At 47.6% G+C, this 24,337-nt stretch overlaps 12 protein-coding genes across 12 annotated transcripts; 9 read left to right on the forward strand and 3 right to left on the reverse strand.

Moving 5' to 3' along the window:
* Positions 1 to 683: 683 nt before the first annotated feature.
* FVEG_14568 (hypothetical protein) lies at positions 684 to 1,281 on the forward strand (the record flags this gene model as incomplete). Its single annotated transcript, XM_018903502.1, has 3 exons — positions 684 to 719; positions 776 to 996; positions 1,248 to 1,281. 3 exons carry the CDS (start codon positions 684 to 686, stop codon positions 1,279 to 1,281), a joined length of 291 nt encoding a protein of 96 aa, XP_018742021.1.
* Positions 1,282 to 2,095: 814 nt separating this feature from the next.
* Positions 2,096 to 3,138, forward strand: FVEG_00034 (hypothetical protein; the record flags this gene model as incomplete). Its single annotated transcript, XM_018886467.1, has 5 exons — positions 2,096 to 2,137; positions 2,201 to 2,359; positions 2,410 to 2,516; positions 2,582 to 2,898; positions 2,948 to 3,138. The coding sequence occupies 5 exons, from the start codon at positions 2,096 to 2,098 to the stop codon at positions 3,136 to 3,138; spliced, it is 816 nt and encodes a 271-aa protein (XP_018742020.1).
* A 182-nt stretch (positions 3,139 to 3,320) lies between these two features.
* On the reverse strand, positions 3,321 to 4,697 carry FVEG_00033 (hypothetical protein; the record flags this gene model as incomplete). Its single annotated transcript, XM_018886466.1, has 1 exon — positions 3,321 to 4,697. The coding sequence occupies one exon, from the start codon at positions 4,695 to 4,697 to the stop codon at positions 3,321 to 3,323; it is 1,377 nt and encodes a 458-aa protein (XP_018742019.1).
* A 100-nt stretch (positions 4,698 to 4,797) lies between these two features.
* FVEG_00032 (hypothetical protein) lies at positions 4,798 to 5,568 on the forward strand (the record flags this gene model as incomplete). Its single annotated transcript, XM_018886465.1, has 2 exons — positions 4,798 to 5,393; positions 5,427 to 5,568. 2 exons carry the CDS (start codon positions 4,798 to 4,800, stop codon positions 5,566 to 5,568), a joined length of 738 nt encoding a protein of 245 aa, XP_018742018.1.
* Positions 5,569 to 6,727: 1,159 nt separating this feature from the next.
* Positions 6,728 to 8,023, forward strand: FVEG_00031 (hypothetical protein; the record flags this gene model as incomplete). Its single annotated transcript, XM_018886464.1, has 1 exon — positions 6,728 to 8,023. One exon carries the CDS (start codon positions 6,728 to 6,730, stop codon positions 7,946 to 7,948), a length of 1,221 nt encoding a protein of 406 aa, XP_018742017.1. The 3' UTR covers positions 7,949 to 8,023.
* A 1,944-nt stretch (positions 8,024 to 9,967) lies between these two features.
* On the forward strand, positions 9,968 to 11,634 carry FVEG_14567 (hypothetical protein; the record flags this gene model as incomplete). The annotated part of the gene is made up of 2 exons (XM_018903501.1): positions 9,968 to 10,359; positions 10,407 to 11,634. The coding sequence occupies 2 exons, from the start codon at positions 9,968 to 9,970 to the stop codon at positions 11,632 to 11,634; spliced, it is 1,620 nt and encodes a 539-aa protein (XP_018742016.1).
* An 82-nt stretch (positions 11,635 to 11,716) lies between these two features.
* FVEG_14566 (hypothetical protein) lies at positions 11,717 to 12,055 on the forward strand (the record flags this gene model as incomplete). Its single annotated transcript, XM_018903500.1, has 1 exon — positions 11,717 to 12,055. The coding sequence occupies one exon, from the start codon at positions 11,717 to 11,719 to the stop codon at positions 12,053 to 12,055; it is 339 nt and encodes a 112-aa protein (XP_018742015.1).
* Positions 12,056 to 12,905: 850 nt separating this feature from the next.
* Positions 12,906 to 15,923, forward strand: FVEG_00029 (hypothetical protein; the record flags this gene model as incomplete). Its single annotated transcript, XM_018886463.1, has 10 exons — positions 12,906 to 12,910; positions 12,957 to 13,146; positions 13,206 to 13,293; positions 13,340 to 13,609; positions 13,662 to 13,690; positions 13,744 to 13,848; positions 13,898 to 14,783; positions 14,837 to 15,205; positions 15,256 to 15,387; positions 15,442 to 15,923. The coding sequence occupies 10 exons, from the start codon at positions 12,906 to 12,908 to the stop codon at positions 15,921 to 15,923; spliced, it is 2,556 nt and encodes an 851-aa protein (XP_018742014.1).
* A 533-nt stretch (positions 15,924 to 16,456) lies between these two features.
* On the forward strand, positions 16,457 to 18,655 carry FVEG_00028 (hypothetical protein; the record flags this gene model as incomplete). The annotated part of the gene is made up of 4 exons (XM_018886462.1): positions 16,457 to 16,762; positions 16,819 to 16,915; positions 16,970 to 17,197; positions 17,255 to 18,655. 4 exons carry the CDS (start codon positions 16,457 to 16,459, stop codon positions 18,349 to 18,351), a joined length of 1,728 nt encoding a protein of 575 aa, XP_018742013.1. The 3' UTR covers positions 18,352 to 18,655.
* Positions 18,656 to 18,970: 315 nt separating this feature from the next.
* Positions 18,971 to 20,412, reverse strand: FVEG_00027 (subtilisin; the record flags this gene model as incomplete). The annotated part of the gene is made up of 5 exons (XM_018886461.1): positions 18,971 to 19,233; positions 19,289 to 19,489; positions 19,542 to 19,677; positions 19,724 to 20,062; positions 20,110 to 20,412. The coding sequence occupies 5 exons, from the start codon at positions 20,410 to 20,412 to the stop codon at positions 18,971 to 18,973; spliced, it is 1,242 nt and encodes a 413-aa protein (XP_018742012.1).
* A 1,139-nt stretch (positions 20,413 to 21,551) lies between these two features.
* Positions 21,552 to 22,654, reverse strand: FVEG_00026 (hypothetical protein). The gene is made up of 2 exons (XM_018886460.1): positions 22,299 to 22,654; positions 21,552 to 22,251 (listed from the first exon to the last, which is right to left on the reverse strand). The coding sequence occupies exon 2, from the start codon at positions 22,233 to 22,235 to the stop codon at positions 21,876 to 21,878; it is 360 nt and encodes a 119-aa protein (XP_018742011.1). The 5' UTR covers positions 22,236 to 22,251; positions 22,299 to 22,654; the 3' UTR covers positions 21,552 to 21,875.
* A 782-nt stretch (positions 22,655 to 23,436) lies between these two features.
* On the forward strand, positions 23,437 to 24,330 carry FVEG_14565 (hypothetical protein). The gene has a single exon (XM_018903499.1). It carries the CDS (start codon positions 23,545 to 23,547, stop codon positions 23,905 to 23,907), a length of 363 nt encoding a protein of 120 aa, XP_018742010.1. The 5' UTR covers positions 23,437 to 23,544; the 3' UTR covers positions 23,908 to 24,330.
* The last annotated feature ends 7 nt before the right edge of the window (positions 24,331 to 24,337 follow it).

Genomic DNA, 24,337 nt, shown 5'->3' on the forward strand with positions numbered 1-24,337 from the left:
GGCGCCCTGCCCAACGAGCAGACAGCGGCGATAGTTATGCTGGACCAGAGGCACGCAGGTCTCCCAAAACTGTCTCACGACAGTAGTACTCATACACTCGGATCCATTGGCAAACATACTGTTGTTATCGCCTATCCGCCCAAGGGCAAAATCGGCAATGTGTCGGCTGCAACTGTTGCCACAAACATGATATCTACCTTCCCGAATATCAGGTTTTGCCTTACAGTTGGCATCAGTGGTGGCGTTCCGCCCAAGGTTCATCTCGGCGACGTCGTGGTAGGCACGGAATGGTTAAGTTTAGGGTATGCCGATCTAACTAACCTCTTATGGCTAGCCATCCGGAGCTCGCCAGGAGACTTATCTGCAGCTCCACAGACTAAACCTCTAGCGGTTAACATTGGGCCTCTTGATGCGCAAGCTTTGTGATGACCGGAGATATTGCATAAACTCGACTGGATGCTCACCCCTTCTTTCTCTTCTTCTTTCGTAGCTCACCGTATCCTCTGCAGTTCTTGCCATACAGTCATTCCAGCTGCACTCGAGTCATAGCAAGCACCTCTAAGTGCCCCTACTACTGCCAACGACTGGTTCCCTTTCTGGCATTCTCTTCCGGCGCCAATCTCGAAATAAGCCCAGAGTGGGGTTGTATAGTTATTAAGATGGTTAACACCGGCTGACCTTCAATGGACTGTCCGCCCTGCAGACGGCGGAAGCTCTGGGTATGCCTACTGGCCAATTTAGTTCCGCCTTAGACTAGCTGACATCTGTCTTTAAGCGCGACCTGAGACCGGAATGCTGTGGCCAGTGCCGACGAGCCAACATCTCATGTCATGGCTACCGGAGTGCCAGGGATCTGGCGTTCCGTGACCAGACACGCGTAGCCAGACAAAAGGTGGTCGCCCGCCAAGGATATGCCTATCAGCTGACGTGGCCTTCGCCGGTGCTTGGCCTGAACCTGGACGTCGAGACGCGGTGCAGGGATACGTTTTTCCTGCTGTGTGTTACCGGCTTATCACGGAGTTGCTCCCCTCTCCTGCCACTATACAACCAGGCCACTATACAACCAGGCCACAATCTCACAACACCTTGCACACAGTGTAAATGCGGTCAGCATTGCGTTCTCAGCAGTACAGTTCGACAACCGAGAACTAATCAGCACCGCCTTGACCAGATACTCGGCTGCCATGGGGAACCTAAGACATTCACTGTGCAACCCGAACGTGTTGATTGGTGATGAAATTCTGCAGTCAATACTACTTCTTGACCTTTTCGAGAAGCTGACAGCAGCGAGTCTTGGCATACCGGGGTCTTCAATGACCCGTATCCGTGGGGCAATGACAATCATCGAGTCGCGGGGAGAGTTGAACTTTACAAGTATAACAGCGACCTTGACAGTACCCGGTTATGGGGGGAAGAAAGAAAAGGGTACCAAGCACCAGCTTATGTAGTTGCAAGTTGTGCTATCTCTGCTCACGGTTCGACCAGCCAGCTACTAACCAGTTCAATTGTGCCCCGCATCCGACTCAGCCCAAATACCCAGCAAAGCCTGCGTTGAAAGGTTACATGAGAAGCTTCGTTGAAAAACAGTAGTAGGAGGGCCTATTCTTGCGGTTTAGAAGAAGTCGGTTCTCTTTTATCTTTATGTGGCATCCTGGATCTTCTACATTTAGCGTTGTACTTGGATATGCTTTGTAATTACAATGTTCTCAAGTGTAATCGGTGGGTGCAAAAGTCAACCTGACAATAGTGACAAACGGGGTTAGCGTTGCGCGCGTGTGTGTTGGATGTCATGCCAGGAGTGGAGCCCGAAAATCTGACCAAGGACCTTGATATGAAAACGTCAGTATATGCTTGTAAATATGATTCATTTATAGAGTAAGTTTTGCGCAAGCAGGAGGCTCAGCAGGTTATGGTTTGAAAGACAGAAAGAGATGCAAGATTTATCATCAATATCCAGCAAACTACATTTCCATGTCTTGTGGTATATAAGAGCGGGCATAACAAAACACATTTTCTGTGCTTGATAAACTTATCACCATCGATTCAATCAAGACTTCGATCTCTATTCTTAATTGACATACGTATACATATTAAAATGCCTTCTTATCTAGTAACAGGAGCATCGCGCGGTCTTGGCGTAAGTTTTACTGGGTGTTATTCTAATTCACCATGCACTACAGCTGACACCGGTCCCTCTTAGTTTGGCTTTGTCCAAGTACTCGCCAGCAACCCCGACAATACCGTTATCGGGCTAGTCCGCAACAAAGCGGCCACTGAGGAAAAGATTGCTCAAGAACTCGGTTCTCCAAAGAACGTCCATGTTCTTGAGGCTGACATTACTGGCTACAATGCACTAAAGGTTCAAGTTCCCACTCAAAGTAACTCCACATCATGCTCACGAGAGTATAGGATGCTGTCGAGGCTGTCTCGGAGATTGCTGAAGGCTCTCTTGACTACGTCATTGCAAATGCAGGCCTCATCGCATTGTGGTCTCAATGGGATGCGGTTGATGTGCTGTAAGTCAAACCCATGACTTGTCCATGGCCTCGTCTCTGAGAAATGATGTCTCATACTGTAACAGAGCCAAAGACCCGGAACGTCTTGTCAAGGATCTCCAAGACTCATTTGAGGTCAACGTGATTGGAAACTTCCATCTCTTCAATCTCTTCACGCCTCTCGTTCTCAAAGGGCAGGGCAAGAAGGTCATTGCCATTTCGTCCGGCATGTCCGACATCGATTTCATCCGTCAATTTGACATCGAGCCAGCTCCTGCATACGCCATCAGCAAAGCAGGCACAAGCGTTCTCACGGCCAAGTTCGCCGCCCGCTACGCCAAAGAAGGAGTTCTTTTCATGAGTATCTGCCCTGGAAGCGTCGATAGCGGTTTCGAGGGAGAGTGTAAGTAGCTGTGACGATTGCGATACTGGATGATGCTGACGTTGCACAGTGACCGAAGAACAGAAACAAAAGGTGGCCAAGCTCGGAAGTAAATTTGTCAATTATGCTCCGAACTTCACGGGTCCGAGCACACCAGTAGACTCGGCCAAAGCTGTCTTGAAAGTCATGAATGAAGCCTCTTTGGAGAAAGGCAGCAGTGGGGCCCTTGTCTCGAAGTTCGGTAATAAGCAGTGGATGTAGTTAGTGAGGCCCCCCCTAGTATGGCTTCTTAAGATATCAATTCTATAACACTGATTATGTCTTCACAAGAGTTGATTTCGTATACGTAGTTTGCTGATAGTGATTCACAAGGGGCTTTGGGGTGGCGGCACGAGACAAAGCTGCTGAGTATGCAGTAGCCTATTATATGTTCTTGGCTCTATTTACTCCGAATCTGCAGGATTTTCGATATACCCAAATTCCCTTTCAATCTTTTCAAACTCGTCTCGTGGCAGTTTTACCCCCTGAAGCCTGGCCTCAGCTCCGTTTTGCCACGGCCTATTAAACAGCTCGTGTATTTCATCATATGTCATCTTCTCTACCGCTCGAAGTCTATCAGACACTTCAGGAGATTGTATCCTCCACGAGTCCCAAAAGATGTACCCGAGCCGCCTAAGTATTGAGTGGTGAGAACCCGTAGGATCGATAGGAAGGTATACCGTTCCCATGTTGTGATTATTTCCAAATAAGACATAACCGAGGTTCTCGCGCGATGGATCATCCAGTGAATCTGTTTTCTCGATAGAAACACCCTGATTTTGACCCTCTGGTGTCCATGCCGGCGAATGACTGAGGGCTTCCGGCAGGAACTCGCGGTAGTCCGGAGGGTTTGAACGAATCAAGTCAGATCTTCGGTCCTCTGATTTACAGAGCAGATACATAATCTCAAGGCCCAGAGCGGTCATGTGGGTGATACTATCCGGAGAACTGTATATGCCGTCTTTGGAGAATAACATCAGATTGGTGATATCCAAATTCTTGAATTCCCTCATGTCGTCTCCCTTGCTCAGTATCTGTTTCTCTCCGTTCTCGCCGGTCTCTTCTCCCGGTTTTGAATCTGGAGACGATGGCCATACAATCCCAGGGGTACTCTGGACAGCTTCAATGAGCTGCTCCTCAAGTTGGCTAATACAGTCCCCCGTGAGAAGGGCAAAATACACCTGGACACAGGCCATTTCCTCAACCTCCCATGGCCTCAGTCGCCTCAAGAATAGATCGAATTGTTCAGCGCCGGAAAATTGATAAGGTCTCTCCAATGTTTCAAAATCATTTGGCGCAAATACGCTGCAGTAGATGTCATATCTCAGAAACGCTCTGTCAAGTCGAGTAGACTCAGAAGATGAAGGCGCCAGAATCGTATCGTCAAACCCAAGTTGACGCATCTGATGTAAGAACATCTTGACAAGATAATCAACCTGATGATAGAGTTGCAAAAACGATACAAGCTCTTTCTGGTTTGCCGGAAACTCAAACCGCGTAGTGGCACTAAAGTATTCATTCAAGAACAACAATATCTCATCTTTAGTCTCACGTAGGGGGGGTAGAGAGGGTGGAGGGGCCCGCCAAGCAGCGATATAATGATTCGTCGTGCCACTTGGTAATGCATTTCGCACCACAGCTGATAGAATGAGATATGGGGTTTGTAAGAAGACTCGTAAACAGGCAGGCGATGCTGCAATCAGGTCGTGGAGACCGCGAGGTGAGTCAATATTTCGTAAGATGATAGACACCAGTTCTGGTGCCAGACTTTCTAGTGGCATGTTGAGAAGAACAGTATGTTGACGGGAGGTTTGGTATGTCTTGTTGTGATTTTGTGCAAATCTGTCGCAGAACGAAACAATGTGAGGAAAACGATGCGAAATGAGGGGCAAAGTGCGCTCGGCGCTTAAACCTTGTCACATCACCAGTACTCACAATGCCTTCTTGGATAAGCACCCGTATGCATACAAGAATCCTAGAACAAGAAAGCAATATGAGAAGCCGGCGGATATCTCTGTGAAAGGGGCAAAGCATTACCGTCAAGCCTATGATACGCATTATCAGAAGGCGGGTGCGCCTGCTCCGCCTATAAGGCAAGCCCCGTATGGTACACACGGCTCTTCTACTGCTGCAACTCCAGGCGTCCCTAGTCTGCAGCCGTCGCTGCCTGTCCCTCCTCCTCGGCGAGCAGAAAACTCGAGGATCCCCAGTCCAAGTGAGGCCTATGGACAAGCCCCTTACAAGACTCAACCTCCTAGTGTTCCCTACACGCCAGCCACCTACCGCCAGCCGGAATCTATGTCTGTCCCGCCTCCTCAGCGCTCCCAATACACCAGCACTCCCACTGCGAGCGAGGCCTACGGGCGCTCTTCTAGTGTTAGCACGCATGCTACTTGCCGCCAGCCAGCATCAGCTGCTACTGCTCCCCCTCGTCGCGCTCAAGACCCCAGAATCCCTAGCCCAAGTGAGGCATACGGGTAAGCGTATTACAGTACACAAAGCTCTACCAGGACCTCTGTGTCGACCCCTTACGGTCAACAGCCTCCGGTATCTGCTCCTCTCCCTCCTCATCTATACGGACCAAGACTTCCCAGCCCAGAAAAAGCCTACAGGAGCAATGATTCTTCTCGAAGCATGGACCGCCGACAGTAGGTCTGTATGGTGTCCACATCGATCGAGTTTGGAATGTCTTGTATCTGGAGATTATATTTGAATGGAAATTGTCTGTCGACTTATTACTCTGTCCTGGATTGTCTATACTTATTAGCCTTTGTGTTAGGTCATCGTCAGAGTCATTTAAGTAAACTGTTAATGCTAAGGTCTATAATCAGTAATTTTTGTCGTTTGCACTTAGACGAAATGTTCTGGAAATCCTACACAATGGAAAACAGAGTGCCTAAAAATGTATCAAGTTGTAGGTGATGCAGATATGTATGCAGGTAGGAACCCATACCTATTGCGCTGGAAGTCGGCATGTCGGGAAACAAGCCTCTCTTGCCCTTCGAGGGTTGCTAAAAAGAACTCTTCGAAAAAAGTCAACTTTATGCTGCGCACTTTCAACACTGCCATATAGGTGTTCCTCAACAAGACGGAATAAAATCAGTCCCTTTCGTAGTTTCATAGTTGTTGAGGCCTGGTCTTTTGACATAGACTAAACTGTCGTCAAGATTGTCAGGTGCCAGTTTGAGTGTGACATCTTTGGGGACTTCAGGGTAGATCTCTTTTTCTTTAACCTGTCGCAGAGCTGCAGTGAACTCTGGAAAACGTAATTGGCTTTTTTTTTTTTTTTTTTTTTTTTTTGATGGACAAAAGAACACTTCTTCAGCAGAAGTAACTAGGTAGAATGTGACATATCTAGACTTGTTTGCTTCTGTGTTCCAGGTTTCGTATCAGGTTCTTCTCTACATGTGCCCGAAGCAAGCTGCTCCAGCAAATCTTCACCAAGCGCCTGCGGAGAAGCATCCGTCTCCTTGCCATTCCGGTATGAGGTACCTATCGTTAACGATCTCCTTCGTTGTACCACTTGTGAATGCGAACATGATTGGTTGACATCCTTGATCAACTGGGTCCTTCGGGTCGTCCGTGTTTCGTCCGAATTGACCATACTCTATCATTCGCTTCTCGAACAGGCTAGCTTTGCGCGATAATGGGGTAAAGTCCAAAGGCTCAATATGTATTTGTAAGATGATTAATTGTCACAGTGGAATGCACCGAGACGTTAGCAGAAAGAAACAGCAGGCCAAAATCTGGTATTTAATCAACAGACACCTCAAGCGTAAGTTGGCGATCGATCACCGGTTATCAAAACACAATGGACACTCGAACCCACGAGATAACCATTTTGGGTGTCACAGGGTGGACCGCCACAATCTGCGCAGAGCATATTGCCAAGACCTTCCCAACAAATACGAGGTGGTGCATTGCAGGTCGTTCAGCCTTAAAACTCGAAGCTCTGCGCCAAGACCTACGAGCCATCAATCCCGATCGATTGGAGCCGACGATTTACATCATCCCTCAGCTCAACGCCGAAGGGCTCGAACCCATTGTGAGAGAAACAAAGGTTCTGATCAACGGCATCGGTCCATATCACCGCCATGGAACTCCAGTCGTTGACGCATGTGCTCGTAACGGTACCCATTACGTCGACTTTAGTACCGAGACTGCATGGATTGCCGAAATGATACAGAATTTTCACGAGACGGCCAAAAGTTCAGGCGCTATCATTATCCCGGCTATCTCGGGATCGAGTGCTCCATCTGATCTTGTGGCGTGGTTGATTGCTCGACATGTACAAGAGCAAAACCTACCATCAGCATCTGAAATCGTATGCTCTGGAAAGCTCAGCATGCTTGGGATGCAAGGTGGCTCCCTACATACTGTTCTTGACGTGGCCGAGACCTATGGGATCAGTGGATGGCTGACTTCTGACACCTCGGTCTTGCTGCCAAACCCCAAGCATGTGGTCAAGAAAAACAAGGAGCCGATGGGCCATCGTTACGACCGATATCTTGGGCATCTAGCAACATCCTTCGTTGCGTGGGGTAATGAGTCGGTCGTCCAACGATCAGCAGCCTTGAATCCGAAGATCTACGGACAAGATTTCGTTTACAAAGAATACAGCCCAGCCACTGGCCTCATATCTGCACTACTCATGCACATCGTCACAAAACTGGGCATTCTCTTGCTCGCGGTGCCTTGGTTCAGATCCTTCATCCGTGGCAAGTCCTTCAAACGAGGATCTGGACCCGATAGAGACGAAAGCCGCAAGATCGAGAGTGCGGAATGGAAGGCAGTTGGGTATGTGACTGGTGAGAAAGACCCAGTGGCGTTGGCAAAGTTCAGCTACAAGGGAGCGCTAGTTGACATGGCGGCAATTTTAGCCGTAGAAGCTGCAGCGACTATCAATCAGATGAACAAGACTGAGGCTACCAATGCTGGGCTATTGACGCCATCAACATTGGGTATCACATTTGTGGACCGACTTCGGGAGGCAGGCTTTGATCTCATGGTTGAGGGCAGTGCAAGCCATTGATTGAGTTTTATTCCCGTGTCATATGTATTATCAATTATTACCATCGAACGTAGCTCTAGGGTGCCGGATTGGCGGAGAAAAACGGCTGTTGGTTCTCAAGACCAAGATCATGCGTTGCCACAGAAGTGGAGAGCTCTCAAGATGTCCGATACCGCACGGAAGCGTTCTAGCGCGAGAAATAAATTATCTCCAGCCTCTCATATTCCGCAGCGCCATCTAAACTACGTGAACCACGCGCATGGTATCAGTAAACATCCCGAGGGTCCGAATGATCAACGCCGAAACTGTCATCGGTTGGGCATCGTCTGTCAAGTAAGGCGTAAATGATCTGATAACCTTATTCATTATCTCGGAACTCGGCACATAGATCAATCGTCTGCAGCAGCCTCTGGCGTGATAAAAGGCTACTAAACATAAACTTGACGGTATGCGGTTAGGTTCACGAGCCCTGACAGGGTGATCAAGAGTTATGCATACTACGAGAGTTATTATTTTACCTCATCTATGATGGTCCAGAATCTTCCCCCACGTCAAATGAAACGGCTATACGAGCCGAAATGGTAGGGGTCTGGAACAGACGAGGTACTTAGTCACGAAAATGCCGATGAAAATTTCGAAGGGGGTCGAGAAGTCCCGAAGCAAGCCTAATTGAGCTAGCTGTTTGTTAGTGAAGTGTTATTAGGCGTTATCAACCGAGGTGTCTGAGCTGTTCCAGGAATATTGCCTCATGCCAACCCTGGCAGTGATTTGAAGTCAGGAAATAAGATGCAGCATATCAGGCTAGATGTCATGGCTCAGAGATGATCTGCAATTGCCGTCAGGGCAAGAATAAAAAAAGAACAAGAAACTGTGGCTGGTGATCACACAGACTATTACCTAAAATTAGGGTAAAAGGCTCTCGTTACACTCGTCAACGGGGATCTCCGCCAAGCCCTCGTTCCACAGTCTATTCACATACTAGTCCTACCCTAGCCCCCTTTATCAATCAGATCCATCTTATCAATCAGCCAGGACCCCGCGCCATCCGTCCAAATTCCCATTTCGGGTCTAGAACACGTGGGATAGCTCTCTTTATCTGATCAGTGGCTGCGGCACTTCGGCACAGCTAAACGAAAAATTTGCCAAGATGCATGCATAATTCCGCCGCGTCACTGTGTTGCTCTCAATGGGCGGAATTAAGGGTTCTGGAACGCCATGTCTCACTGTGACCAATGGCGGCATGGGGTTGAATTCCTCGGAGGGCTGATGGTTCCTCGCACGCACTTGGATGCCAAGAAGGGACATCGCCAAGAGGTCAGATATCGGCACGTTGCCAAGACGGGCACTTGTGAATAAAAGATTTATTATGGGACTGGGAGGGATCAAATAGTAGTACTGTCAATAGCAATTCAGTGAGGCTATCGACTTGAAGTTGCACCGACCGACAATTGACTGGAGCGAGCCATGCCTACAAACACGAGACGGCACTAACAACCAAGCGCAAACTCTCGGTCTCCCTCCGACCCTGGGAAAGGCTGCATCCAACAAAACGGGTCCCAAGCATCTCCTCAACAAGGCCCATCCCTTCCAGTCCCCAAAAGGTGATGCTAATCAACAAGCCACAAAACCCATGACCCAGGTTTCTTTCTCCTAACACTAAGCCAATAGCCGTTGTCGGAAACGAACGATATCCGGCGATGATGGATCTAGAATGCAGCCATGACTTTTTTCGAGGGATCTTTTGCTCAGGATTGCCGTTCCTGGAACAAGAGGCATTTTATCCATCTTAGGTTGCGATGCTACTTAAGAATGAGCTACCGGGCACCTTATTTCTTGGGCTCGTTCAGATCTTCATCATTTAATTGTTCCATCTCTTAGCCTTGGGCACAAGCCAATATGTGGTCTCCCACTATAATGCGGACATTAGCAATCGTGCTGTCAGCACTTTCTTTCATCCCTAGCGCATCAGCCACAGTCCCTCTTGAAGGCTATGGGAGGGACGATTACCCGGTGTCCTGCGCCCAGGCATGTTCATACGCAATGCCCTACAATCTCGACTGTCCTGAGTACGCAGGCATGACGGCAGAGGAGAAAGCAGCTGCATACCCATCAGCAGCATGCTTCGCCAACGACACATCCTACCTAACTTCCATGGCCTACTGCATCCACACCTATTGCCCCAAAAACGTCAAGATCTACAGGCTTGAGTATTTCTGGGAGGTCAAGATGATTTACGACTCTGAAGATCTGACGATCCGATGGCCTTATCTTGAAGCCTTGGCTCAGGTCAACACTACGAGTGCGCCAAAGCCATTGTCACCAGAAGAGACCGTCTTTAATCGAACCATCTCTATCGATTCCACTACCTATCAGAGCTATATGAACGGTGTGAAAGGATACAAGGAAGTCGCCAAGAATGAGTCTATGTACTCGTAAGTGACTCGTTCTTGAGATTTCAACAAAAACTAATCATTCATAGCATCCTGGCCTTCATGACTTGTGTCATGGTCCCCATCGGCTTCTCCCTCCTTCGTTTCCTCCCCCTCCCAACATCCTTTAGAAGCAAGGTGTATGGCTATCTTATCGACCCTCCAGCTTGGGGAAGGCAGCACAGCGTGGCTACACTTGGCATTGGTATGGTGCCTACCCGAGGTCAAGCTCTCTTCATCCTCTACCTCATCGGCATCAATTGCCTGGCCACGTTTGCGGGATACCCCAACTACGCTCCCAACGGCATCTTTCCAGACCGTCATTACGAGCTGATGCGTCATATCGGGAATCGTGCTGGTTCCGTTGCATTCGCCAATATCCCCGTTGTTATCTTGTATGCTGGACGTAGCAGTGTGCTACTTCGGCTAACCAACTGGTCTTACTCGACCTTCCTTCTCCTTCACAGATGGACCGCCACCATCTGCGTCGTCCAAGTCGCCCTCCATTCGCTCCTTTGGCTTCGAATTATGATCGAGGGAGACTCTTATCCTCTCGTTCTGACATACCCCTACTGGTATGTCGGTGTTGTTGGAACTGTTGCCTTTTCCGCCTTGATTCCATTCTCGATGCTCCCAATCCGAAAGATCATGTATGAAGTCTTCCTCATTACGCACATTGTCTTAACAATCGGCGCTTTGGTCGGTTCTTGGTATCACATCATTTTCTTGTACGAAGATAAAGGTGGCTTCGAGATCTGGCTCATAATCGCCTTTTGCTTCTGGGGTCTTGAGAGAGTCCTTCGCATTCTACGCATCTCCAGATATGGCATCAAGAAAGCATACGTCACTCGTATTGATGATAAGTATCTGCGAGTTGACATCCCCGATGTCGATGCTCAGGGCCATTGCTTCGCCTACTTCCCCACGCTCTCTTGGCGAGTATGGGAGAATCATCCTTTCTCAATCGTCAATTGCAGCAAAGGTCAGCTTGATGGAGAGTCCGTTATCCCGAGCTCCGCTTCGCACACGCAGTCTGAGAATGAGGGTGCAATCTCGCCTGCTGAAGCATCGGCTTCTAAAGAGATGGGAGGCGCCATGTCAAACATCCGCCAACTCAGAGTTCACAGTAACACTACCAAGCCCGGTATCACGCTGTTTGTCCAGAACTGTCGTGGTATGACCGCCAAGCTTGCAAAGAAAGCCGACACTGGCATCGCGATCCCCGTCCTCATCGAGTCTTCTTATGGGCCACGAAGACACAACTCGATTCGATCCTAGCATCGAATACCCGAATACCCTTGTCATCTCCGGCGGTGTCGGCATTGCTGGCGTCCTGTCATGTCTCCAAGCCTCCCTGTCAATGTACGCTAAGCCTCTGGGAACCACTAAGCTGTACTGGGGAATTAAAAGTAAGGGCCTTGTCGATGTTGTCAAGAGTATGATTGTAGGTGGAGATGCCGGTGAAGAAAAAGAAGGTGGTGAATCCTCCAACTGGGGCCATATCGAGACCCATGTCTCGGTTGGTGAGCGCATGGACATAAAGAGAGTTTTGACCAAGGAATTGGAGAACGCTATTGGTGGAACTACTGTGGTCGTCTGTGGTCCACATGCAATGTGTGATGAAGCTCGGTATGTCTGCGCTGCGATGGCGAGACATGGCGTCGTTGTTCGTTATGTGGAAGAATCCTTCACTTGGTAGAGGCATCGCAAATTCGGGGGAGGGGAGAAAATCTTTAGAAAAATTGGTACATATTTTATGATACACTTTTGGTCCTATGCATTCATTTTAATCAAGGTTGTATTCGGCAATGCCGATCCAGGGACCTACTCTGTACACCAATCGGAATTAGCCAGGATCGGGATTACACTCACAGTATATGACTCGACTGCCGACGGCTAAATTATTCGGTCCTCTAAATCCTTCAACAGCGTGGGAACATGGTTGCGCTGAAAATCCCAAATCACCTTATCATTGACAATTTGACTGGCCAAAAGCTGCGGTTGGTAAATGAAGTTCTGGGACGGCTCAATCATGACTGTTGGGGGTGCCAACATGCTAGGGTAATGGTACTTGGTACTTCACACTGAGCCTCATCTTCATTTTGGAGTACTATGGTTCCTCTGAAGGATTCGACTAAAGTCCTAAGAGGGTTTGATTGTGACGTTGCGACGGCTGATGTAGGCGCCATGTCCACGTGGAGATAATCATTTACGGCCTCAGGATGACAGCAGGGATGGTGTGAAGTTTTCAAGCTGTCAACTTTGTAAATATAAAAAGGGACAAGCAGCTCAATGGCTCAGGGATTTTAGGAGTCGCTCTAACACAAAAGTTCTCAGTTTCCAATGCGTTTATCTACTCTTCTTACCGGCGTCATAGCGGGCCTCACGGCAGCTCGTAGTATGCATGAGCGGGCTGCGTCGAGGCTTGTGTTGTCTCATTACATGGTAGGAATATATCAACTCAGCTTAGACCAACTTGCTAATATCCTTCGCAGCTTGGCGATATCACGGAGGAACATGCTCACAAAGATATTGACGATGCTATTGCCATGGGGTATGTACACTGATACTATCTTGACTTGACTGATCACTTTCACTAGTCTTGATGGGTTTGTTCTCAACGTTGGATATCCTAAACTCGACTGGGTACCAGAAACTCTGAGCCATCTGTATGGTTATGCCGACGACCTTATCAGCAAAGGAGGATCGTTCAAGCTGGCTCTTTCTCTTGACCTATATGCGACAGGCGCATGGTGCTACGACAAGAAGCTCGGAAATGACTGCGGAGGTGTAAGTATGACCTTTACGTACTTGCCTCGCTCCAATGTTAAGCTAACTTGATGGTGCAGCCAAAGGAGTACGAGACAGTACTGAAGGGCTTTCTTGGCCGTGACTCCTATCTCCGATATGGACCTAATAACTTTCCCTTCATCACCAGTGAGCCTGACTTCATATACAAAGTTTTATCGCTGACATGATATAGGCTTCAGTACAGGCAACCAGACCGATAAAGACTTCATTGAATGGAAGAAATCGTTTGCCAACGAGATGTTCTTCGTCCCTGGCATTGATGACACTCCTGGGTTCTGGGAGAGTCATCCTGCCTGGTGGCAATACTGGGGGGACATCATCGACGGAGCCAGTGTCTGGGAGTCCGCCTGGCCCCAGGTCCACGGCACCAATGAAGGTGATATATCCAAGGATATCAAGGTCATGGGCCCTCTGCAGAAGAAGAGTAAAGTCTTCATGATGCGTATGTTACATTTCTTCTGTCAGTCACTGCCTAGACTAATAAACCCCTTCAGCTATCAGCATGCTTCAGTACAAGAATGCGGTAAGTCATTTATTGATACGGTATTGGAAGCGCGATAATAATACCATTTCTAGTACGGAGCCAATTTGTATCGACGCGGTGAGATGAACGTTGTGAAGAGAATGGAGAACATCCTCAGCATGGGATCTCAACCCGATATCATCCAGCTGTTGACTTGGGTCAGTGCCTCACATCGTAGCAAGGCTTCAGATCACTGACAATGCGTAGAATGATGGACCCGAGAGTCATCACTTCGGTAACCTCTGGCCCGAACAGAACACCGATGCCCAACCCAACCAATACGCCAGTCCCGACGGCTCCGATCATACCGCCCTTCAATCTCTATACTCGGCTTTCATCCACGCTTGGAAGAACGGCGGTTCGATGGTCCCAGCATTCTCTAAGAGAGATGAAGCTATACCTCAGGGTGCTTTATGGCATAAGAGCATCTTCCAGACCACTACTTGCCCTGGAGGTGACTCTAGCGTCAAGTACTTTCAAGAACCAAATGGCACCGATGCTGGCCAAGACGCTCTTCACTGGGCCTTGGTAGTCCCTGCTCAGGCAGCTGGCTTTACCGTCAATGTGATGAGCAATGGTAAGAGTATCAGCTCCAAGGTTCTCCAGGCCGGCCTCAACTACGATACTGTCGAGGACGGAATTGAAGAAGGTACTCAGCGACTGGTGATCAAGAACGGCGACACCATCGTTGGTGGGACGGATCGAGGTCGATGCCTTGCTCGAGAATGCCACGATGGCATCTACAACTTCAACCCTGTCATCATGCCAGTCAAGGCGGTCTTTGACAATTCAGACTGTTGGCAAGTTGAGGGTGAGCCCATCTTAGATTGGACAGGTGAAAAGGTAATGGGCACTACACTTGGCCCACGAGACGCTGATCCTAGCCATAACCATGACTCGGCTCACAATTCCATCCCGTTTGACACATTCAAAGGTTGTAGTAAGAGTCAGAAGGAAGATATCGTGCAAGCTTGGAGAGATATTGTTGTTATTTTGGCCAAGATACCAGCATTCAAGCCAGGTGGTTTACTCGAGCAGAGGAACTTCGGGGCTGACATTGCCGAGAGGACTAGCGATGTCAGCTTTATCAACGGTATGTGTACCCTTTATATTTCACTTTATCATAGGCTGAAACGGAATATCTAGGTGTCTTTGCAAACCTCCGAAAGTTGACCACGACCGCCAGAGCTGGGCGAACAATCCGAGCATCCTGCGAAGATATTAGTCAACGTGGCTTTGCTGTTCAAAGTCGCTGCAGTAGCATTAAAGGTGCTGCTGGCACTATCGGTGGCTATGCTTTCGACGACGCGGACGGTTCTCCTGGTGGCACTATTGTATTTTGCGGCGGATTCTTCGCCCCAGGACAAGAACACCTAGCAGCTGTCCAGAGAGAACTCGACGCTGATAGAACAAAGCAGAAGGATTCAATTTTCATGACTGGTAAATTCCGTCTGATGATTCATGAGCTGGTTCATCTTCCGTCTGTCTCTAACAATATCATTGGTTCAGGCAAAGGTGAGATTCCTTCGACACAGGAGAAGTGGAGCTACTAACAATCAGTGCAGAAAGTGATGTTGTTATCAAGGATCAGTATATCGGCGCCGATCAACAAACGAACTCCAACAGGGTGTACATGCCAGAAATGGTTGAAAAGCTGGCGAGGATGAGGACTCGGCGATATCTGACGCCGTTCAATGGTAAGAGGTGCTCCAGCCCTTTGTAAAAAGGTGGTCTCTAACCGTATCTGAAAGCTGATACTTACGCCTGGTACACGGTTGAGAGTTTCTTTACGGCTATTTATGGACAGCCACCCAATGGAGAGTTAACAGGCCGCGACGACGAAGATCCCACCACAACTAGCTCTGCTGCTCCCGAACCCCAGCCTACCGAGCAGCCTACCACGTACGACTGCAAGGGCAGCGGAATATGTAGTCTCAGTACCTTCCAAGTCAAGTACTGTGACCATGCCATCAACTCTCTGATCCGCAACGACGACAAGAACTACGGCGATGGTAAAGCTCTCAGTGGCAACTGCTGGGGTGATTTAACTGGTAACGGATGCGGCGTCTTTGTTACGGGCAAGGGGTGTGTTATGAGCGGTAATGAGATGTGGTGGAAGTATCAGGACTTAAGGGATGACAACAAGGGAGGATGTAGCAAGTGTGGAAGTGTGCATTATGGTGATGGTTGTCGGTTTACTGTCAATTATCAGACCAACTGTGATAACAGATAATTGACTATTCGTTAGTTCTGTAGCCAATTGGAGATTATCTATCCATTCTCTGTCTCGGGCATCAATAACGTAATCATGAAGCCATTTGCCAGGATCATTATTCCCGGATAAATAAAACCTGCAGACATTTCTCAAATATTTCTCTTATTATTATTTCATAGATAAGCTAGATAATCCAAAAGCCTGGCAGCTAGGCACTAACACTAGTGCTCATCACGCAAGTCATTACGACAATGCCACACCTTATGGCGCCATTGCTAATCTGCGGGTAATTATATCTCAAGTCTCAGCACATTTCTAGGATAGCCTCCACTGACCATGCCGCCACTTCTTCTAAAATGCTACCAGTTAGGTTTATCGGAGCACGCAATAGCTACTTCTCGGATAACACGGCACATTTCTCTTTTACTGTTTCTAGCTCAGCTACAGGAACCAGGAATCACGATAGAAACAACAATATATAAGATGAGGCTTTCCACAGTACCTCACTTCTCAAATCAGAGGTCCAGAGTCCGATCACAGAGTCCTCAAAAATGTCTATCAAAGACCAGCTCGCCGAGTCTTATCCTATTGGAGAACCCGTGACACAACCTACCAAGCGTCGAAAATGGTATTCCCTCTTTGGCAAAGATGTCAGCCACGTACCAGTCGACGAAGGGTACTCGACAGGCTCAGACACCGCTTCCCTACACACTGACACTATGAGCAATTATCATAATGTCTTTGCTCCTCCTGAAGCTGTGGATATCTACAAGATCGTGGATGGTTTCGAAGGTGCCCACCGTTTCGAACCTTCTGCGACTTGGGAATCCCAGGAAGAGGAGAAGCTGGTAAGACGGGTATGTAGCTTATGCGACAAGTTTTCATTGAATAGCGATAATAATGCCAACGGTAGCTTGATTGGTTTATCGCACTTCCGGCCTGTATCATGTTCTTTGCTCTCCAGCTGGACCGTGGCAACATTGTCCAGGCTCTTTCAGATGGCATGCTAAGTGAGCTCACGGTCGAGAGTCGATTCTATGTGCTACTGGCGCTAACTCTTCCAGGTGATCTCGGCCTCACAACAAATGACTACAACAATGGAATGACGATATTTTACTGTTCGTTCTTATTCGCAGAGCTCCCGTCACAAGTCATTGGCAAAAAACTTGGACCAGACGTCTGGGTCCCTATCCAGATGGTGCTATGGAGTGTCGTAGCAATGTCACAAGCCGCGCTTCAGGGAAGGACTAGCTTCTTTATCTGCCGCTGGTTACTTGGGATGCTTGAAGGAGGTAATTATAAATCAACACAGGATGTCGCTCTTGCCCTGCTGACTGGCATACCTCTAGGCTTCATCCCTGACACTATTCTTTATCTTTCATATTTTTACAAAAATGTCGAGCTTCCCAAACGCCTCAGTTGGTTCTGGACATCATATCAAGGCACGCAGATTATTGGTGCCTTTTTGGCATACGGTATTCTCCACCTCCGGGGCCATAGTGGGCTCCACGAAGGGTGGAGATATCTGTTCGTGATTGAGGGCTCATTTACTGCGCTGATCGGCATATTGACCTTCTTCTACTTACCGCCATCCCCTACGCAGACTTCTCGAACAGGCTGGAAAGGATTACTTCGTCCCAGGTCTGGGTGGTTCTCTGAACGCGAAGAGATCATCATGGTCACACGAGTTCTTCGGGATGATCCTGGCAAGGCTACCATGCACAATCGTCAGGGCTTAACGAGCAGCCTGATCTGGGAAGCTCTCACTGACTACCATATGTGGCCTATCTATCTCATCGGCCTTTCCTGGGGTATTCCTAATGCACCTCCCCAAGCATACATCACACTCACGTGCAAGGCTCTTGGTTTCGATACTTTCCATACCAACCTTCTTACAATCCCGGCATACACCCTGTTCATTGTACAGCTACTGTTCTGGACTTGGGTTTCAGAAAGGATTAACCAGCGTGTTCTTCTCGGTGTTATCGGCCAACTATGGTCCTTGCCACTTCTGGTTTCCCTCGTCGTTTTGCCTCCTATCTTTCCAGGATGGAAATGGGCAAAATGGACTCTGTCTACACTCCTTGTTGGCGCTCCCTACCCTCATGCGATTCTTGTGGCCTTGACGTCTCGCAATGCCGGGTCTGTCCGCACTCGTACCGTTGGCTCTTCGCTCTATAACATGAGCGTCCAAATGTCAAGCATTATATCTTCACAGATCTACCGCAAGAGCGACGCCCCATACTATTATACTGGGAACAAAGCGCTGCTTGGAGTCTTGGGATATAACATCCTGATCTTTATCTTTATCAAGTTCTACTATGTCAGGGAAAACAATAAAAGAAATAAGATCTGGGAAGGCATGAGCAGAGAGGAGAGAATCAGTTATCTCAAGACAACAACTGATCAAGGAAACAAAAGGCTTGATTTCAGGTTTGCTTCATGATTGTTGCTTAAGGCGATGGGTTATGGGTAAAGAAATAGTTTAGTGAAGGAACTAGGAACTTTGTCTGATGCAGATGGTTTGTAAACTACAAGCGAGTTTATCTAGAGATCGACAACGGTGGGATCAATTCAGCCGAAGCCAGTGGGAGATTGGAGCCCGTGCTGGTTGCAGTTGTTGCCATGGGCTTTACGGGTTTATTGTTAGGCCCACCAGTGTCATGTACAGGGACTCAGTTCTCGATGAAAGGCATCCTGAATCAGTTAATCTGGACTTATACTATGGAAATAAATGATTTCTTGTCGCGCTTTTGTGATGCTTTTCACCCTTGCACTTGCAAATTATATCAAAGCCTCATTGATTATATGAAGCTCTCTATTTAGTTAACTGGACACTGACTGAAATATTCTATTTATAGGAGATCCTTCTTGGGTCATGATTAGATATATATCTGTTACTTTGGGCTGTGCTATGATTGGTTCTGGACTGAGATTTATTGGCAAGTGTAAGAGACAATTAACAAGTAGTATAACCTGTCCTTCTTCCCACCACACTCCACAGTGCTGTAAGAACTCATAGTGATCTAGTCAGAGCTATGTTGCCTTGTCGTACCCTATCAGATCTAAGCGCCGTTGCCATTGTAGGCAATCAGGTTAGGGCTGCCAGAGAGGGTACCAGTAATCTTTCCGGAGGTTCCAAGGGCCTTAATTCGGCTTGCTACAGAAGCTGGTGTAGTAAGACCCTCGAGAACCTTGAGATAGAGGGCAAGACCAGCAACGTGAGGAGAAGCCATCGATGTACCACTGATAGAGTTGGTGGCGCTATTTGAGCCAATCCATGCAGACAAAATGCTTTGACCGGGAGCAAAGATATCAACACCAGCGCCTTTCAATAGTCAGTCAATCATTTCTGGGACTCAAAAGGAAATAGATAATCGTACCGTAGTTTGTAAATGAAGTAGGCTTCCAGGCAGAGGTGAGAGCAGCAACAGTGATGGCGTTGGCAGCATTGGCAGGGGATTGACTCGATACAGGTAGTGGGTTTCCATTCTCATCACCGTTTCCAGCAGCGACAACAGAGAGCACACCTGAGTTGTACGCAGCGTCAATAGCAGTTACCCAAGCCTGGGATGCGTCACCACCTAGACTAGCTGTCAGTGAGAGGACTTTGTAAAACGGGGAGATGTGTCGTACCAAGAGAAAGGTTAATAACGGCCTTGCCGGCGCGACCCTTGGAGGTGATATCGTTGACAGCCCAGTTGAAACCGGCGAGAACACCGGAATCAGTTCCCTCTGCTCCCTGGAAGACCTTGACAGAAACAATGTTTGCCTGTTGACGTTAGCATCAGCCTGTTGTATACAGCTCACATACTGACCTTCTTCGCAACACCGTAGGTTGAGCCTGCAATAGTGCCAGCAACATGGGTACCGTGTCCAAGAGTATCAGTGTTAGCTCCTGAAAAGATGCTATATCCGGCGACAGCACGGCCACCGAACTGGGAGTGAGAGATCAAAACACCGCTGTCAACGACATAGGCATAAGAGCCCTCGCCAGCTGACGTATCATAAATATAGCTCGTGGAACCGGAGGTACGGTGAGAGATCGTTCCGAGACCCCAAGGAGCTCCTGACTGGGAGGTCAGGGCCCTATCAGACAGTTCGCTGGATTGCTCGAAGCTCAGCTTGACAACCTTGTCAGGCTCGACGAAAGCAACCTTGTCTCTTGTAAGCAGGAGTCTCAGGTATGATTGTTGAAGCTTACCTCGGGGCTGGCCTCGATTTCCTTAATAGTGTCCTCATCGAACTGCCCAGCGTAGGCATTCCAGTTCTTGATGTTAAAGGTATGTTCGATACCAGCAGTGTCACGCTTAGACAGGCTGCGGCGATGAACATCACCAACCCACTGAAGGTGAGACTCGACCTTGGCAGAGGAGGCAGAGGGCTTGAGGGTGACAATGTATTTCCCAGGAATCACATCTGAACCCTTGCTGGGTGCAGTGGGGGCAGCAAGAGCAGCAGGCAGGAAAGCTCCCAGGTAGAGAGCAAGACGAACGAGGCTGGCCATTGTTGACAAGGTGACAGACAGTTGGAGAAGGTGTGATGGAGTTGATATCGAGAGAGGATATTCCAGGGCCCGTGGCTTCGATTTATAGTCATATGAGGACTATCATACAACGGTTTCTGGTTGCCGTTACCATTTCTTGGCAATCTGAGTTATTGGCGGGATATATTGCGCAATAGGTTCGGGACTGGGTCTTGGCTATTAGACTTGGCACAGCTTCCTAAACGGTCTATTGGCCGATGCACCCCAGAACGGAAGGTCGCATTTTTTAAGAGATCAACAGAGGAACTATTGTTAAAAGACCACGGAGAACAGACATGGCGTCAAGCATCACATCACTTTTCGCAATTATAGTCTCGGAGCGCGTTCGACTTGACCTGATGGACAAGTAACTATTCGGCCATGTAGCCGCCGAGATGTTCAGAAATGATCAAGGTGGTGGGGTTTACATGTCAGACTATAACTAAAGTTGACATCAGTAGTACAGGGGTATAAAATAACAAGTAAGCTTATCAGTAAACAAGTAGGTAAGCTTATCATAATTAAGTCCGCCCCATCAACTATTCCTTAATTGGCTATATACCTCGGGGCTTGCAATCTGATAAAGACCTAGCACGTTCGTCGCGTGACATGAACTGATGTCAAGCTAGGATACCTAGATTCAACCTTCAATGCTGAGTTTACTGTATCAGATTATTAGCATAAACGTTAGCAAATATCAGCGCTCAAACACTGTAACAAAAATCAGCGACAATTATGCACGATCAGCATGACCTTCACCGTTACTGTACGAGCCAGATGCTAAATACGATTTTAATTACTATATATCCAAACACATGCCTCTCATCCAAGAGCAACGGGGCAAATATGGTGTTAGAAGCTGGTCGGCTACACAATTCACAGATGAGCTAGACGGTTCAGCCAGTCCATACGCATTTGGCTCCATCGTCGAATGGGACGATCAAAGCCAGGTCAAGATTGCATTTGCAGTGTCTAACTAGGTTCTCTCTGCCGGAATAAGCTCTTAGCTATAAGTCTTAACTGCAAATAACACTTCTAGCCTATAATTTAGATATTAATACTATAATAACTAACTAATAGCTATAATATAAACCTAATATAATATAAACCTAAATAATAATTCCTTAATTAGCCTTAAAAGTATATAAAAGCTCTAATCTTTTAGTTAAAAAAGGTTAGCTTAATACTACAAATGCCCTAGATCTTTAAGATGGCGGCTCCCGCACTAACAAGACTAGTCTCTTATTAACGTGTCCAACTTCAGCACCAAGCACGCCGTTTTCCTTCTGGGCAGGGTCATGGATTGAGTCACGCCTGAAACAACGGCTCTATATAGTGTACAGCAGGGTCTTGAACGACACACCTCTGAACTTGATATTTTTCAGCATCTAGATATGTCCTATTGATGGCCCAGATCCTGTGAGATGATATATGTTAGATCCAACTCACTCAGGAACGGACACGTCCTCTTGAGCCTGTTCTTCGCCCTCCTCCTTACAAGGCACACATTGTGGAGTGCAGTAACAATCCGAAAAGATATCGTCAGCATTGTCTGATCCGACAGGGCATCTGGTCTCATTGAAGAGTACGTGACCCCTTCCGTTGCAGTGAGCCTGACAATGGTGGGCTATAACGTAGATATCGGCATGGCATCGAACAGCGTAGACGATTTGATCTGCTGAGTCGACATTGCCTTTGCTATCTTTAGCCGGAGTAACAGGCAAACTGACGACCATGCTACCGGGCATACTCCCTAGAATAGCGAGTATGAGGATTACATTCTGAGGACCGCGATTGCCGAACATGTTGAAGAAAGTGTTTCTAACGATAGGTTAATCAGCGATACATTCTAGCTCAGGGTATCTTACCAAGGGTTGTTTGATATAAATGAGCTTGTGTAAGAAGCTTGTGCTTTGACATGATGGGTGCTGCCTCTTTTATAAACATGTCCTGAATCGGCTCTCTGCTGGGAGACCAAGAACTGGTCTCATCCACCGGCCATACAGAACGACGAGGATGTGGTCTACGATTGTCTTACAGCCGATAGATCCGAGACAAAACTCGTAAAGAATAGCCAATGGCTGCTGTTAGTTGTTGGTTGTTGGTTGAGCAGTTTCTAGTTTCTAGCCGTAAAGACAGTTGATAATGTGACCTCCCGGTTGCCTTACAGGTTGGAATTACATGCCGACTGACCCGGGATAAATCTCGTAAGAGAACAGACATGATACGTTGGTCGTTGTTGGTTGTTGGTTGCTGCGTAATTGTCTGAGCAGCTTTTCGTGGTCGGACCACCCTGACCAAGGGCGCCTATCTTAGCGTCATTGCCCTTTATCTAAAGCAAGCCCCAAGCCAAATTGGCCAGCATTTCAATATCGTATTGTCAGTAATCTAGGGTCTCTTAAAACCTTACTCTTGAACTCATTTCAGTGCCATTAGCTGGCAATCACAATTTGATATAATAGCGGAAGTTGATTCTTGAAATATCTAAATTCTAGGCCAACCTAGCCTACATCCTGCCCTTCTGACTTTGCCTTTCGGCAAAAGCGTGCCGTTATGCATCAGGCTAGCAACCAACAAAAGCATATATTAGTCACAAAAGCTTACTTGGTCGTTAGCCTAATGCATTGTGACATGTCCATTCCAAGAGCGGAAAACAGAGAAGTTGCTCAGCTTAGACAGGTGATAAGATGTGTTGGTTGTTAGCATTTTGTATCACTCGCTTCATGTGATATGTCCCAGGGCAACCGTCAACGGATACAACTCCACACCCTTGTTCCTCACGGCCCCGAAAGCAGCAGCGGGATTGGTCTGGTGCTAAGAGGAGTGTTTGAGATCGGCAGAATTGCATAGTAGGTGCATATACTGCCTAGGATAAGATGATGGTGATGATAGAGAATTGTACAGCACCGAGGTCCGTGCAACACACTAGGCAGGTCATGCACTGCCTTAACAGGAATAGTAGATCAGTTTGCGGCATTAATCCCATTAGTTACTCTTAAGTTCATCATGCTGCTGTCAATTTATAAACAGATATCTTTTCTCCTATCACGATTGTCGTAAAGTAAACCCTTAATATCTCTTTATTTATCATCTTATTACAGAAAGCCGAGCAATATGGCAAACCCAAATAGAGTTATCTATACAGTTGACCCCTCAACCAATCCGGCTTCATGGCCACCTGGACAAGCTCCAGAGTTTGGCACAGCAATTTACAGAGTCGATGTTACCTACATCAATCTCAATGGGGACTCAGACTTTCGTTCACTTCGAACCGGAACCAACGAACATATACACCACGCAGTTATACAGGTCACTAAGCATATAGCGAGAGGCCTGTATCGGATTGTCAGCATGAGTGTTGGCGAATACCAATGTACAGTAGTCATGGAAACCGAGAGGTCAACTGACGATCTTATGGCCAATGGATTCCCGTGGGACAGGGAGGATCAGCATTTGCCAAATGTTGTTTTGCAATAGGCAAGTGCGCCGATAAACGCCGCTCTATTGTTCGAGAAACTTTATTATATATAGTGGGTTATATCGACATAATCTTCACAAGCAAACTGCTTGAGTCTCCCGAGAGAAGTGCAAGATGGCTTGGATATTGAGTGGACAGATTAATGCTCTCTTGTGGCGGGTTATAATGTGATCTTGGGGTTCCACCACAATGGCGACATGCGCGCAACGCTAACCTCATCCGTGACCAAGCTTGAAAGTTGAGTCTTATTTTGGGCATTTAAGTTACAAGATATCACAATTAGAAAGCAAAGCTGAGTAATACTAAGCTGTGTGTGATTTATAATTCATGTGGATCGGTTTTTGACAAAGAGCGTACATAGAAGCATTGTAGATAATTGCATAACAGTAAACGAAACTGTCAATATGAAGCCAATTCACTCCATCATTC

Source organism: Fusarium verticillioides, chromosome 1 (assembly GCF_000149555.1).
Source record: "Fusarium verticillioides 7600 chromosome 1, whole genome shotgun sequence".
NCBI classification, from domain to species: domain Eukaryota; kingdom Fungi; phylum Ascomycota; class Sordariomycetes; order Hypocreales; family Nectriaceae; genus Fusarium; species Fusarium verticillioides.

What these genes read in the sequence shown, in the direction of transcription:
- FVEG_00026 (XM_018886460.1), bottom strand. Translation starts at nt 22,235, where the DNA reads ATGTTCGGCAATCGCGGTCCTCAGAATGTAATCCTCATACTCGCTATT.
- FVEG_14565 (XM_018903499.1), top strand. Translation starts at nt 23,545, where the DNA reads ATGGCAAACCCAAATAGAGTTATCTATACAGTTGACCCCTCAACCAAT.